The 12,693-nt window shown below is 42.9% G+C and overlaps 1 protein-coding gene across 1 annotated transcript in view; it reads right to left on the reverse strand.

The window, feature by feature from the left end:
* Nucleotides 1-5,127: 5,127 nt before the first annotated feature.
* COL4A5 (collagen, type IV, alpha 5) overlaps nucleotides 5,128-12,693 on the reverse strand; it is a 57,389-nt gene continuing 49,823 nt past the window's right edge. Inside the window, exons 43-52 of the mRNA XM_009083574.1 lie at nucleotides 11,608-11,741; nucleotides 11,130-11,202; nucleotides 10,909-10,980; nucleotides 10,426-10,554; nucleotides 10,062-10,160; nucleotides 8,597-8,809; nucleotides 8,077-8,254; nucleotides 7,408-7,522; nucleotides 6,944-7,116; nucleotides 5,128-5,944 (exon numbers count right to left, since the gene is read on the reverse strand). Of these exons, the coding sequence (XP_009081822.1) occupies nucleotides 5,863-5,944; nucleotides 6,944-7,116; nucleotides 7,408-7,522; nucleotides 8,077-8,254; nucleotides 8,597-8,809; nucleotides 10,062-10,160; nucleotides 10,426-10,554; nucleotides 10,909-10,980; nucleotides 11,130-11,202; nucleotides 11,608-11,741 (1,268 nt within the window). The 3' untranslated portion in view covers nucleotides 5,128-5,862. The remainder of the gene's footprint in view (nucleotides 5,945-6,943; nucleotides 7,117-7,407; nucleotides 7,523-8,076; nucleotides 8,255-8,596; nucleotides 8,810-10,061; nucleotides 10,161-10,425; nucleotides 10,555-10,908; nucleotides 10,981-11,129; nucleotides 11,203-11,607; nucleotides 11,742-12,693) is intronic.

Genomic DNA, 12,693 nt, shown 5'->3' on the forward strand with positions numbered 1-12,693 from the left:
TATATGGTTGAAACTGTTCATTATATTTGCTATTTCTGCTTCACAGATCTGTTTTAAAGTTGAGCTGATTGATCTGGCTTTGTCTTCCATTGTAAATATTGTTCTGTTGTTTTCTTTGTAAAACACATCGCGTTTGCGGTTTTGGGAGACTGGCTTGAAGCTCTGTATAGTGTTTATATTTATCTGACTTGGCTTTCCATAGAGCTACTTGCAGTAAATACGTGTTCATGTAGCTCCGTGTCTGGGTTTTATTTTTAAACAAACTCTTGGTTTTTCTGTCAGAAGTGTTTCCTCCTGCTGCAGCTGCTTCTCCTCAAAGTGCTTTTGTCACCATGCGTCCCTGAAGACTTGGAGATGCTTTCAGTGCTATTTCAGGGCAGTGATTCCCAGTCTGCCCAGGCTTCTCTGCCTTCACACTCAGTGTAAAAGGTAACACAGAGTAAAATACCCAGAAGTTTTCTTGACCATGGATTCATAATGCTGGTAAGCAACTCAGCTTCGGAATGAAAACAAGCAAAAAAAATCAGTTCCTGCTACTTTCTTTTCTACTTTAAATGCAAAGGCAGTGACAGGTTTTTGTTCCTAACCTTGTGCATGGCTGGGTAGGGAAGTCTCATGATCAAAAACTGCTAGGCCTGGAAGAAATTTGTAGCAGTGTAGTATCAAACAGAACCCTGACTTTAGGGTTTAGGTGGATTGCTGTTGTGTCTTTTGCAGTGAGACTTCAGTTTGGTACATGTTAAGTAAGTCTCAGTATATAAAACCCAAATGCAAATAGATAATCTCATTTTCAGTAGTGCACCTGCCTCTAAAAACACCCAAAGTCAGATAATTCCAACAAAATGTAGTGCCTTCCTGGATTCCTTACTGATGTGAAGGATGTGGCAATGGTTTTGTACGGGAGTTTTTACCTATAGATGGGAATGTATATAATCTCCATAAGTGTGGGTGATTACTGTGAAATATCTCTGATAAGACCTTTCTTTAAAAATACCTGATTTCTTACCCTGTTGCTCAGAATAGTACATTGAAACAACTCCCTGGAAAAGTCAAGTTAGCTGTAAGAATAGGGTTTTCCTCAAGTAAACCAGCCCCTTGCCCAGGGCCCCATTGCATAGTGTGCAGCCTGTGCTGGGAGGAGAAAGAGAGCAGTGCAGCTCAGCCATGGCAGAACGAGCCCTACCAGCACTACAAACACTCACAATTACCCAAACTCTGTCCAGGCTGTTGCAATAGCCTCACTACCTTTGACTGATTGGCTCTGAAATGGACCAGCTGCTGGAGGGTTGTGAGGGCTAGTTTTGCTCTAATTTTTCAAACCCCTTTTGGTGGCAGCTCTCTTGCTTCTAAAGCATGGTGAAAGCCCTCAATTAAAGCCAGAAGGCAAGTTAGACTTCCTGACTGGATCTGAAGACAGTCACTAGAATACATCTTAAAGTCTTTGTTTTGAAGTGCGTTGACCAGTTCTCATGGCCTGTGCATCTCCCTGAGCTCTGTGGTACTGGGAATAACCAAGTAACAGGGAGCAAGGGAGAAGGATCTTGTCACAGATATCAGGTAACAGTACAATCTGTATTGCGTTTTTTTCATCCCTGCATCTTCTCTTGGCTATAGCAATAGTGTTCCCCAAAGCACATAGCAGTTTCTCCCCTCATTTGTCCATGAAGAGCTGTGGAGCAGCAGCATGTCTCCAGGGAGATCCGAACACTGGGATTGCTGTGCATGTCTGGAAGGTAAGGACTTCCTTCCTCCATCCCCTTATGTGAAAGAAACACACCAAGCTCAGTTTCCTTGCTTTTCTTCTGAGTTAATTTACAACTTTTTAAAGCAGCTTTATGGTTACAGCCTGACTGACTGTGATGAAACAGCTCAGTGGGCACAGCAGCCTCGTCCACCACCCTGTGCTACACCAGGGGCTAGAGAGACACCTTGGTCAAGACAGCAGGTTGTGTTACTAACCAGTTGTGTGTCACCTCATGGCAGTTGAGGTTGTCCTCAGGCAGTGGTCACCTCTCTGCTACAAAGGGCTAGAGTCAATCTTTCTTTCCAAAGCGAATAGTTCTAGATACTTACCCTACATTTTAAATCTAGAACAGTCACTGCTCCCCTGAGCTCTGCCCTCATCTCCCAGTGGCAAGTGTCCTGTTTTCTGTCAATAAAGTAACCTGGAAAGTAAAGTAACTCCAGGCTCTTGTGCAATTTTCAGCTTGGCTTCTCATGGAAGTAGCCATGGCAGCAGAAGTATTGTGTGTCCAGCAGCAGTGCTGGGTTGTCTGAAGTGTAACTTTTCTGGGAAGGAGCTGTTAAAAACACAGTGCTGCTCCCAGCATCACAGTCCTAAATGCAGGGAAACAGGCCTCCCTCAGCTGTGTCCCTAGGATGGCATGTCTGCACAGTTCAGGCAGCAAACTGACTACAAAGCACATGGAAAATAACTACAGAACAGCAAATTTTAGAACCTGAGCATTTGATGCTTGCAAAACGACTCTATCCTCCCTTCAAATTCTAAAGCTACTCTAAAACAGGTCCTTCCTGCACCCTCTGTGGGAAATGGTCACTGTGGAGGGACTGACCTTCCCAACAGGGCACAATGCTGCAGCTTCAGAGCTTCTGCAGCACAATGTTTGCTTGTGCCAGTCTAGCTCATGGTACAGAAGTGCTGCTGCACTGTGGCTGCAGGTTGTACTGCCACTGCAGAAGTGTTTGGAAAGTTTAAATCCCACCTTAGAAATGAATATGAGATTGAAGGAAGCTTTTTCCTTTTTATAATAGGAAGGTAGTGAATACCAGAGCAGTGATAAATCCAAGGTTGCTAAATCCTGGTTTTAGGATTCAAACTAGTATTCCTTTAGAAGCTTTTTCACTCATCATCTTGCTTGCAGTCGGCTGTGCCACACCTGCAGCAGCTGCAAGCACAAGGTGTGGGTATTTGGCAGGGAAAGGTGAGGACCTGTCCCGGTGAGGTTCCCGGGGCTCTTGGGCACTGCAGCTCCTGCAAAGCCTCACGGTGCCCTCGGGTGGCTGCAGAGCAGCCCCACAGCTCATTGCTGCTGAGATGAGCCAAGACAGACCAACTTCACGGGATTAGCTATGAGAATAAAAGCTCTAGTGAGAAACATACCAGGTGTCAGGAAAAACAGCCTGAGCTGCAGCTGGATCGTGTTTAGGTGATGTTGAAGACTCTTAAGGCTCTGATGTTCAAAAGAGTTTTTTCCTTTTTAATAATAAATCTGCAAACACAAACTTTTACCTGTAGTTTAATATTTATATAGTGATGGATAGCACCTAGAGGCCCCAACCAACATTTGAGCCCCCTCAATGTCTCTGCCCCAAGGAGCTTACAGTCTAAGCATCAAGAAGCAGGAGAGAATAATAACCAGGTTTTATTTTACAGATCAGTAACTCCGATCCAACACAGGTCAAGTGATTCACCTGCTCTAAGGCACAGAAGGTGTGGTGGGATTTAACCCAACATCTCTAGAATCTCTGCTGCAGGTCTCAAGTGAAAATGTTCCTTCCTCTCTAGACCACCTTTCTCTTAGTAAAATGTAGACCTTTTGGAATTCTGAGCCTGAAGCTCATTAGGGTTCAGGACTGCTCTCCAGGTCAGGGCCAGAGCTGTCACAAGTGCAGCTGCTTTACATAATTTACTTTTCTGTGGTCTCACAGCTTTGGGCCCTGAAGCTGCTGTCACACGACCAGCAGGTCTGGGTGCTCTACTTCAGACTGGAATGGCAGCTCCTGTCTTGGTTTAACATGGTGTGAGAGAAGCCCAAATCTTACAAGGAAGCACCAGTTATGTACTACTGTAACAAACATGTTCTGCCCTTTTCCAGGTCCCCACATCTGAACACTTCCTGTGGGTGAGCACAAGATGGGGTGTTGGTAGGGAAGGCACCCCTTCTTTCCTTTGGGAGCTCCTTGACCTTACACACATCCACTCTTCTGCTTTTTGGGGCTAGGGATGGGCTGCTGTGTTCATTTTAGACTTCTGTGGAGCCAGCAGTAAGATAAGGGCTTGTGTTTGCATGAAGAGACTATTTTATTTCAGCTTTGGTAACAAGTTCTTGACTTGGAGGTAGCAGCAGGTTCAGTTTATTTCTCTATGCATCAGCAAACCAAACTAAAATGAGCTGAAAGCTGCATGTTGCTGAAGTGCCCACTCTCTACCAACAAGTATAACTGCAGCTAACTGAAAAAAGACAAAGCTATTAATATTTTGCGCTTTAACCTAAAGAACTTCAGTTTCATACTTAGTTGAAAGCTTTTGAAATCAGCACCAATCTCATTGTATCACTGCCACCTGCTCAGTCACCAGTCCTATGCCTTTTGCCAGATGTGCATCAAACAAGATGTGGGATGCTCTGTGTTTACAAGGATAACTGAAAGGTAAGAACGAACAGCCATTAGCAGATAAATTACTTAACAGTAGTCAATAAACAAATACACATCACCTGTGTAGAGCAGTAAGTTAATTCACGAGTTAGGTTGTATTGATAGTCGAGGTGGCAATATACAATGAGGATATTGAAGTATCATCACTTGACAGAGTCCTGCATTGTCAGGGAGCTGCTTATACATGAGGGTAAATGAAACGGCACTGACCATGGAAGCTGAACAGTCATGCATACAAAAGTGATCACTTTTCAGCTATTGCACAAGTAGTGACACTCTTAAGACATACACAGAAGGATTCTTACAACTGACATCAAAGACTGCATGCACCATCTTGCAAGGCCTTATGTGAACTATACATACACGAGTATACTGTAAATACATTGTGGATGTGTATAAATTCACATAAGATTAAAAGATTAATTTGTAAATAGGAAAGTTTCCACCAGCTTATGCTTTATTTTATTTAGGTTTCTTAGTGTGTACACTATGTTGGATAAGACGTATGACACCACTTCAGAGCTGAGGTTTCATGTAAGCATCATCTCAAATGCTTTGGTGACTGGATATTCCCAAGGGACAGGCTTGGTTAAACCAAACTGATTGCTAAATGTGAATGTGGCTTCTATTCTGAACAGAAGGATAGAGAATATGGCTAATAATTTCACATATTTTTCACAAGATACAAAACCCCTTTTCAAGTGGATTGGGATTTCTAAGCACAAATAAAACCACTGATAGTATGGTGTACAACATTTAAAACCCTGATCGAAATGTCTTCAGAATAATTGTGCATTCCCCAAATACATCAGGTTGGCGACTGAAGAAGGAAATGAAAGATCAAATGACTAAGTTGGCATAAGAGGGGTATATGCTCTCTGTACCACAACTTTCATATTAAAATACTGTTGTATCTTTTAATTTTAAACATAAGGATTTTTATATCAGTCTGGTTTGTTTCCAAATGACTGAAAGTTTCAACTAAAAAGGTGTTTACACAATATACACATTTCATTACTTACAAAGAGAAATAAGCTTAAAATTTCATATTAAAAACCTGGGATACAGTAGGGTTAGTAGCACCATGGAAAATGTTTTTCAAAACTGCAGTCTTGTTATTTTAAACATACTCAGTGCGTCGTGTTTTTCTTTATTCTCTTGGCTGATCAAAAGGTGCCGTTTTAGGTACAGGGAGAGAAATGAAAAATTTCATCTTCTGATCCTTTGTGAACCTCGAGTGTTCTTTTCTGTTTCCAAGAGGTCAATTCTTTCATCTTAGTCCTGTTGTCAAATATGTACTGAACAACCCTTAGTTTGGCACGTGAGTGAGGTACACTTGAATTTGCATGGTTAAAACAGTTTGGATTTGTTTTTTCTTTTCTTTCTGCACAGTAGCACCATTGTTGCAGCTGGAAAACAGTTCATCTTAGGAGTTTTCAACTGTTTTATAAAACATTCTCCTAGACGTTACGTCTTCTTCATGCAAACTTGACAACGACTAATCCGCGTCCTCAAGTCTCCAGCTTTCAGTGTCTCTGACTGAGGTTTGCTGGTTGACAGACACAAAAGAAAGGTTAGGTTAGCTTTCTCTTTCTTTACAGAACTGTTCCTTTCAATGTCTACTTAATTCACAGTTTAATGTAATGCTCAAGTATGTGAGCAGGGAATGAATCCTGAATTTCAGAGCTTTCCTTAAGAGTGACCTTTCCATCTGTCCCCAGCACCAGGTGACTGATGCTCAGTCATGTCCAGTGTCTCAGTGTCCCCAAGCTATGCTAACCACCTGCTTCAGGGTGGCAGATGATGGAGCACAAACACAAACTGAGGGTAAGGTGAATTTTGCATGTTTAGGACAGTATTTCTGGGGTCTTTTTTTCTGGCCTTTGGGTTTCTCAGTTGAAGGATAGTTTAACCACACATAAAAGGTCCTGCTGCAGTGGGAGCTGTATTGAAGTGATGGCTGAAATACTAACTGCAGAGAAGCTGAGAACAGAATGGCTTCATTTCAGCCAAAATGTCATCCTATTTCCTTCTGCAAGTGTGCAAAAAATGCTGTCCATGGAGGGTAGGAAACCTCCTTCACACAAGATGTTTAAAAAGAGGTTACATGAACATCCGCCTTAAATGATTTAAGTAGAGTTGATCTTGCCCTTCATACCTGTCCCTTGTAAGTCTGTGAACTGCCTTTTCAAATATTTGGGTTTATTGAAATGCCTGACGAGAACAAAAACCAACAACATTGTTCTTTAGGCTGCAAATGTAGTAAATATGGCAGGATTACCTTCTGAGAAAGTACTACAAAATGTGAATAGGAATTGACACAGAAAGAATCTGACTCCTTGCAAAACAGAATGTGCCCTAGCAAGTTTTTACATAATATTAAAGGCTTACCAAGGAAACACTTGAAAAACTGGTTGTGAGGGGGAAAACAAGCTAAATTATTTCCCTATACCCCTGTAAACAAATCTCTTTTGATCTTTGGAATAAAGTCAGTTTCCAAAGTGCTCGTTCTGGAATAAAGCAAGAGACAAGAAACAGGTTTTCTTACCTGAACATTTCTGACACTTCTACAGTTGCCAGCCAGAAACTGTACGAATTGGCATAGTAATTACAGGTGCCCCGACCGTGGCATTCGATGAACGGCGCCGAGCGGAATTCTTCTAGACAGGATCCAGGTGATGCCAAGGCCTGCCCAGAGCCCTCTGCTCCAGCACTAGTGTGCTGGGGAAGGAAAGGAGAGACAAACAAGAATTTTAGGTGCTAAAAATGAAATAGCACAGCATTCAGCTACTAATTGTTCATTCTGGGTGGAGACAATGTGCTGTCAGACACCTCTGTAAGTATCAGTGACGTTGGGCTCTGTGTACTGGGAAAATCCCTGTCAATCCTGGCTACCATGGATGGAAGGGAAAGGCTTTTAAATGACAACCCTTGCAGGGATTAAAGTCCTAAAGCAGCCAGTTGAGGACACAGTGGTCAGTAGCCACTTCTGGAGCAGGACACAGTTCTTACCATCATGAAAGAGTAACCAATCCAAAGGGAGTCCCAGCCTGGAGGACATGTAGGAATCTGAATGGTCTGACTGTGGACAGCTATCACCATGGCAGGAGCTTCACACACAACACACCTGGACACAGGGGAAGTACCAGAGAAACACATGACATTAAAATACAATAGGAGTATGTTTTAATAGGAATTCTTACACAGAGAAAGGGAATAAAACTAGCCCATGACAGGCTGTCCCTACTCATCTGGACTTCTCGTGTATTTTGTAACTGCAGTAAGACAGTATTTTGAAACACAAAATCTGTCTGTATTTTCACCGCATTGGGTGGTTCCTGAAACAAAAACTGGAAGCTCAAAGTCCTCAAGTGAACTCCTTAATCCTGAAGACAGTGGCTCCCCTGTTCTCTTTCCTGTCCATGGTGATCTTATACTGCTGAGTGCATAGATGCCTCAGTCATGGAGAGCTCTTGCAGCCTTGAGCCTCTCATTATCACTGCTGCATGGAGATGGACCTTTAAGACAATGAATACTTTAAAACAAGCTGTTTTCCTAGTCTTTCCCAGAGCAAAACAGCAATGACAGATTCATCTAATACCCAACCTGCACGCTGGAAAAACATGGATAAGATGAGTTATTTATCCAGACACTAACAGAGGCCCCACTGCTTTGCCTCACCTGCTAATGAATGGCTGGATGCTTTGCCCAGTCAGTGGCTCCATGCTCATTGGCATTGGTTCTGGAGTTGATAGCCAGTAGGAATAGTCATTCCTTGATGCAAAGTTACAAACATTGTTGATGTTGCAGAACATGAAGGGCATGGTGCTGAACCGTCTGAGGCAGCTCCCAGCAGTAACTACAGAGTAAGATAAATAAAATGTAAGAGCAAAGTTTTCGCTTCATTGCCTTTTACTGCACTTCCTTGAGAACGGTAATTGTGTATTCTTCCTCTTCTGTGAGGGCACAGCATGTGCTATCAGATTGTCACATGTGGGAAAAACTTAACTTCTCCATTTTGGTTTACATTCTTTCATCCTGAATTACAATGTGCCACCTCTGGAGGTAGTAGATCTTAGTATGCAATCCCCGTCCTCATCTAAGAAATCTCTAAGACTGTGTATCTTCAGGGAACCAGAGCATTTGAAGAAGCAGCTACAGTCTCTTTCCTCTTAAAGACAGGCCACACAGAACATCTCACCCAAATCCTGGCCGTGTGCTCTCTCATTTCCTTGCACATATAGAAGAGAGAATCCATCATATATTCTTGACGTTCCCTGTGGACATAGTGGTGTATCCCTGGTCTGGCTGTGCCGAGTTATAAGGAATCCATGAGCAACAGAAGCTGTTCCAGGAGGACCAGGTGGTCCTTGTAAGCCATCAGGACCAGGAGGTCCCTGTATTCCTCGTGAACCTGTTCAGATGAGAGAAACACAACACACAGTATTTACTAACACCATTTCTTGCTCTTTTAGGACCAATGCACCTCTGAAAGGTAGCATGAGCTTGTGACTGAGGTGCTTCTGAGTTGTGGCACCTCTATTAACACTGTCTTCCAGACATTTTTTTCATTTAAGCTTGGTTAAGTCATGGAGATTGTCATAGCCAGTTACAGCAGTGGAAGTTCTCTGTGTTGTAGGGGGACTGTGAGGCACTAGGATAACCACTGCAGAGGACATGACAGCCACTGGAATCAGTTCAATTCAGCTTCCCAATTCCAAAACATGTGTGTGCAGCTTAGTAAGATAATGTTGAAACATCTTGCTCAAGATCACAAAATACATGGCTGAGCCAGAAACAGGAGCAAGTCTCACTCTAGACCTTGCCGTGGTAACACCAGAGCCACAGCCATCAAAATGAATAGAAAAGCTGCAGCCAGTTTTGGAGTAGGTTACAAGAAGTGGAAATAAGCTAGAATAGCCTTGAATGTGAGCAAAAAAGAGTCAAATTACTGAGAAATGTATCAGAAAAGGCTGCTGTAGAACAGCAATATCAGGAAATATAACTGCAAATATTTAGACTGTGCTATCCACAGTTGTCATTAATTACATTTCTTCACTAAAACAATGCTAACAGATTTCATAGAGCTACTCAGAGAAAAAGGAAGAGGCAGTATGGGTTTTTGTACTGTTTTAACTGTTGAAATTCTAATACTTTTCCTCACAAGTTGCAATATATATCTACTTAATATCTGTCATGTCTGGAAAATTGCCCCAGTGCCTAGTCTGATTTCACAAATCCTAGTTCAGCACTTCTGAGCAATAGCCTGATCTCTGCCTTCCGTGAAATTCTTTCCCTTATCAAGTCTGGTTTTCCCCATTGATGATTTCCTTGCAAAATAAAAATTATTTTACTCATCTCTCTCTTTTGTTTCTTACAATCTTCATTATCTCCTCTGCATCATCTCTGCTGCAAAGAGGGTGTAATTAAGCTTGAGATAAAGCACTCTACACTATTATTAAGCAATGACCAGCAGTGTGTTGGCACTGAGAATGTTCCAAACCAATGTTCAGCTTCTTGTAATGTTTTTTGCATTAGGAAAGTCTTAAAATTATGATTTTACCACTATTCTCATGAGGAAAAGATCTTACTTCCCAGTATTAGCCTGCACTCAGAAACGGGAGTACCTCTTTTACCACTGTGCCCTCATAGGATAAACACCATACCTGGATGGCCTGGAAGACCTCTCTCCCCTTTACGTCCTGCTGGACCATCAAAACCAGGCAGTCCATCTCGCCCTGGGTCACCAGGAAGACCAATTGGACCTAGAATAGACCAAAGCATAACTGAAATCTCTTGAACTCTCACTACAGAAATCTTTAAATTGCCTGGGACTCATCTATTACTTCTTTATGGCACATAAGACAAACAGAGATCATTAAGCCAGACATATATGGTAAACCCCTGCAATGATCTATTGCCTCTCACTGAATTCAGTAACTCATGTCTGCAGCCTGTGCCCCGTGATTGGCACTGCAGCCTACACTCAGCTATACCTCTTGGTATAGCTGCAGCCACCTAGGACCATACCTGGCAATCCCTGTGGCCCTGGCAATCCAGGTGGCCCTTTGGATCCAGGCTGTCCTGGAGGCCCCGGGGGACCAGGATCACCTTTGACAACAATGCTTCGTCCAATGGTGCCTGGCAAACCTGGTGGGCCTGAGAGAAAGCAGATTAGTATTAGATAAATGAAGGTGGAAGAGAGCACTGCAGTCACTTTCTTTAGTGTAAAATCAGAAGCCAAGAGCTCCATCAATGCAAAGAATAAGTGTACATATATAGAACAAAAAGTGCTCCAGGTGACCCCTTGAAGGATTGCTCTTGCAGGAGCTAATCCATGCAGACTAGATATATAGTTAGGATACGTAGGGGATAAAAAGTACAGCCTGGAATTGCACTGAAGCTCACTTAACTACTTCCATCGCTGGCTGAGATTAACTCAGTACTGCATCTATGTCACAAATTCTACAGGCAGGGAGCAGAAGTGACAACACCACTGCTCAGGACTCCTACCTGGTGGGCCTGGCAGCCCCTGACTGCCTGTGAGGCCAGCGGGTCCTGCAGGTCCAGTGGGACCCTTCACACCTGGAACATCAAATTCACACAGTTACACAGTGAAAGAACATGCTGTCTTACAAAATCTGCTGCAGGAATGGCCAAAACAGGCTGTTACTGCATCTAGAGGTTTCTACTTGAAAGGCTGGTTAAATACCTGGGAATTCCCAGTTAAATACCTGGGAATCCTGGAACGCCTGGAACCCCGGGGTCACCCTTCATTCCATTCAGACCTGGACGACCAGGATCTCCCTGAAGAGAACAACTGCATGTTATTCACTCATCCTCTCAGCAGTGTCAAAGGAACAGAATGGAAAGGTGGCTGGGGACACACAGACACACTGTGGGGCTGTGAAGGGCTGAGCCACACATCTGCTCACTGCACAGGGCACATGTGGCTGCACCCACAGCAGGGGATAGAATCACAGAATCACAGGATCAACCGGGTGGGAAAAGACCTCAAATATCCTTATAAGTCCAACTCTATCTGGGGCATAATTTAGGGAAAATACTCTCTTCCTTGCTACAAGACAGGGTGTTAGCTACCACATTTTGGCTTTTATTATACTATGTTAAACTGCATATTTGACCCAAATATATTCCATTGTTTATTGCATTTAAAAATTAACTAGAGGAAAACTCCATTTCTTTATCTACCTGGCGTCCGGGTGCTCCTTGATCTCCCTTTGGACCAGTCAGGCCAGGTGGACCAGGTGGACCTGGGTTCCCTTTTTCACCTTTAAGTCCTCCACTGCCTGGTGGCCCTCGTGGACCTTCTGCACCTGGTGGACCTTAATATTGCAGAACAAATGCACATGTCAGTACATATCAAACATTCTCCCCAAGTTTGTGCCTTCAGCATAAAAAAAAAGAAGATAATTAAAGATATTTTGGCTTGATTTCCCAGCTCTATTTCACTGCTAAATTCAGGGTAAACTAAAAGGAAAACAAATAGGGGGATTATTTGCACTACCTAAATCAGGAACCAAGGCTCCTCATCCAGCTGATAAGACAAGCAGGTCTTTCCAGAAAGTAATGCAACTCACCTGCGTTAGAAGCTTACCAGCAACCAGACTGGTGCCCCTACTAGGAGCCAAGAAACCCCAAATTAGATGGTACAAATATCCCCTCTGCTGACCTGCATTACATTCACCTTGTCTTAAGTGCCACATAACAGCCAGAATTCCTTTGGAAAGCTAGTCTCAACAACGTAAAATATTGCTGTGTTTCTGCTGTCAGAATTTGCCATACCTATGGAGGAGCCTGTATACACTGTCTCCTGACAGCAGCAGGAAGCTCAGCACTCTGCCTCACCTAAATAATAATCTGTGTTGCAGAAACTTCCTTATGTTGAATGACTCTCCCTCCAGCTGATTTGTCTGTCTTTAGTAGAATTATGCTTTGTAAATCCAATGGAGGAACTGGGCTGATCTTTAAATATTCTCCCTTTGCTACTGCCACATTGATCCAAAGCAAAGGATATAAAAGAAACTTAGGTATCTGGAGAACTGAAAGATGAGAACTTCAATTTGGATGGTGGCATAAATGTGAAGGTAACTGGTATTAATTTGTGGCAAAACAAACAAGTGCAGCAACAGCTAATAACACTTTACAAGTTAGATCTCATAACTGGATTAACAAAAGGATCTCTTTGCAGGACAGTGCTGTGACATTCTCCCCTGTAGTACAACAAATCTAATAACATTTATCAGTGTGCTGCATTTTCAGTTCTTCTGCAGCCTT

The sequence above is a fragment of the Acanthisitta chloris genome, unplaced genomic scaffold, assembly GCF_000695815.1.
Source record: "Acanthisitta chloris isolate BGI_N310 unplaced genomic scaffold, ASM69581v1 scaffold18631, whole genome shotgun sequence".
In the NCBI taxonomy this organism is placed as follows: domain Eukaryota; kingdom Metazoa; phylum Chordata; class Aves; order Passeriformes; family Acanthisittidae; genus Acanthisitta; species Acanthisitta chloris.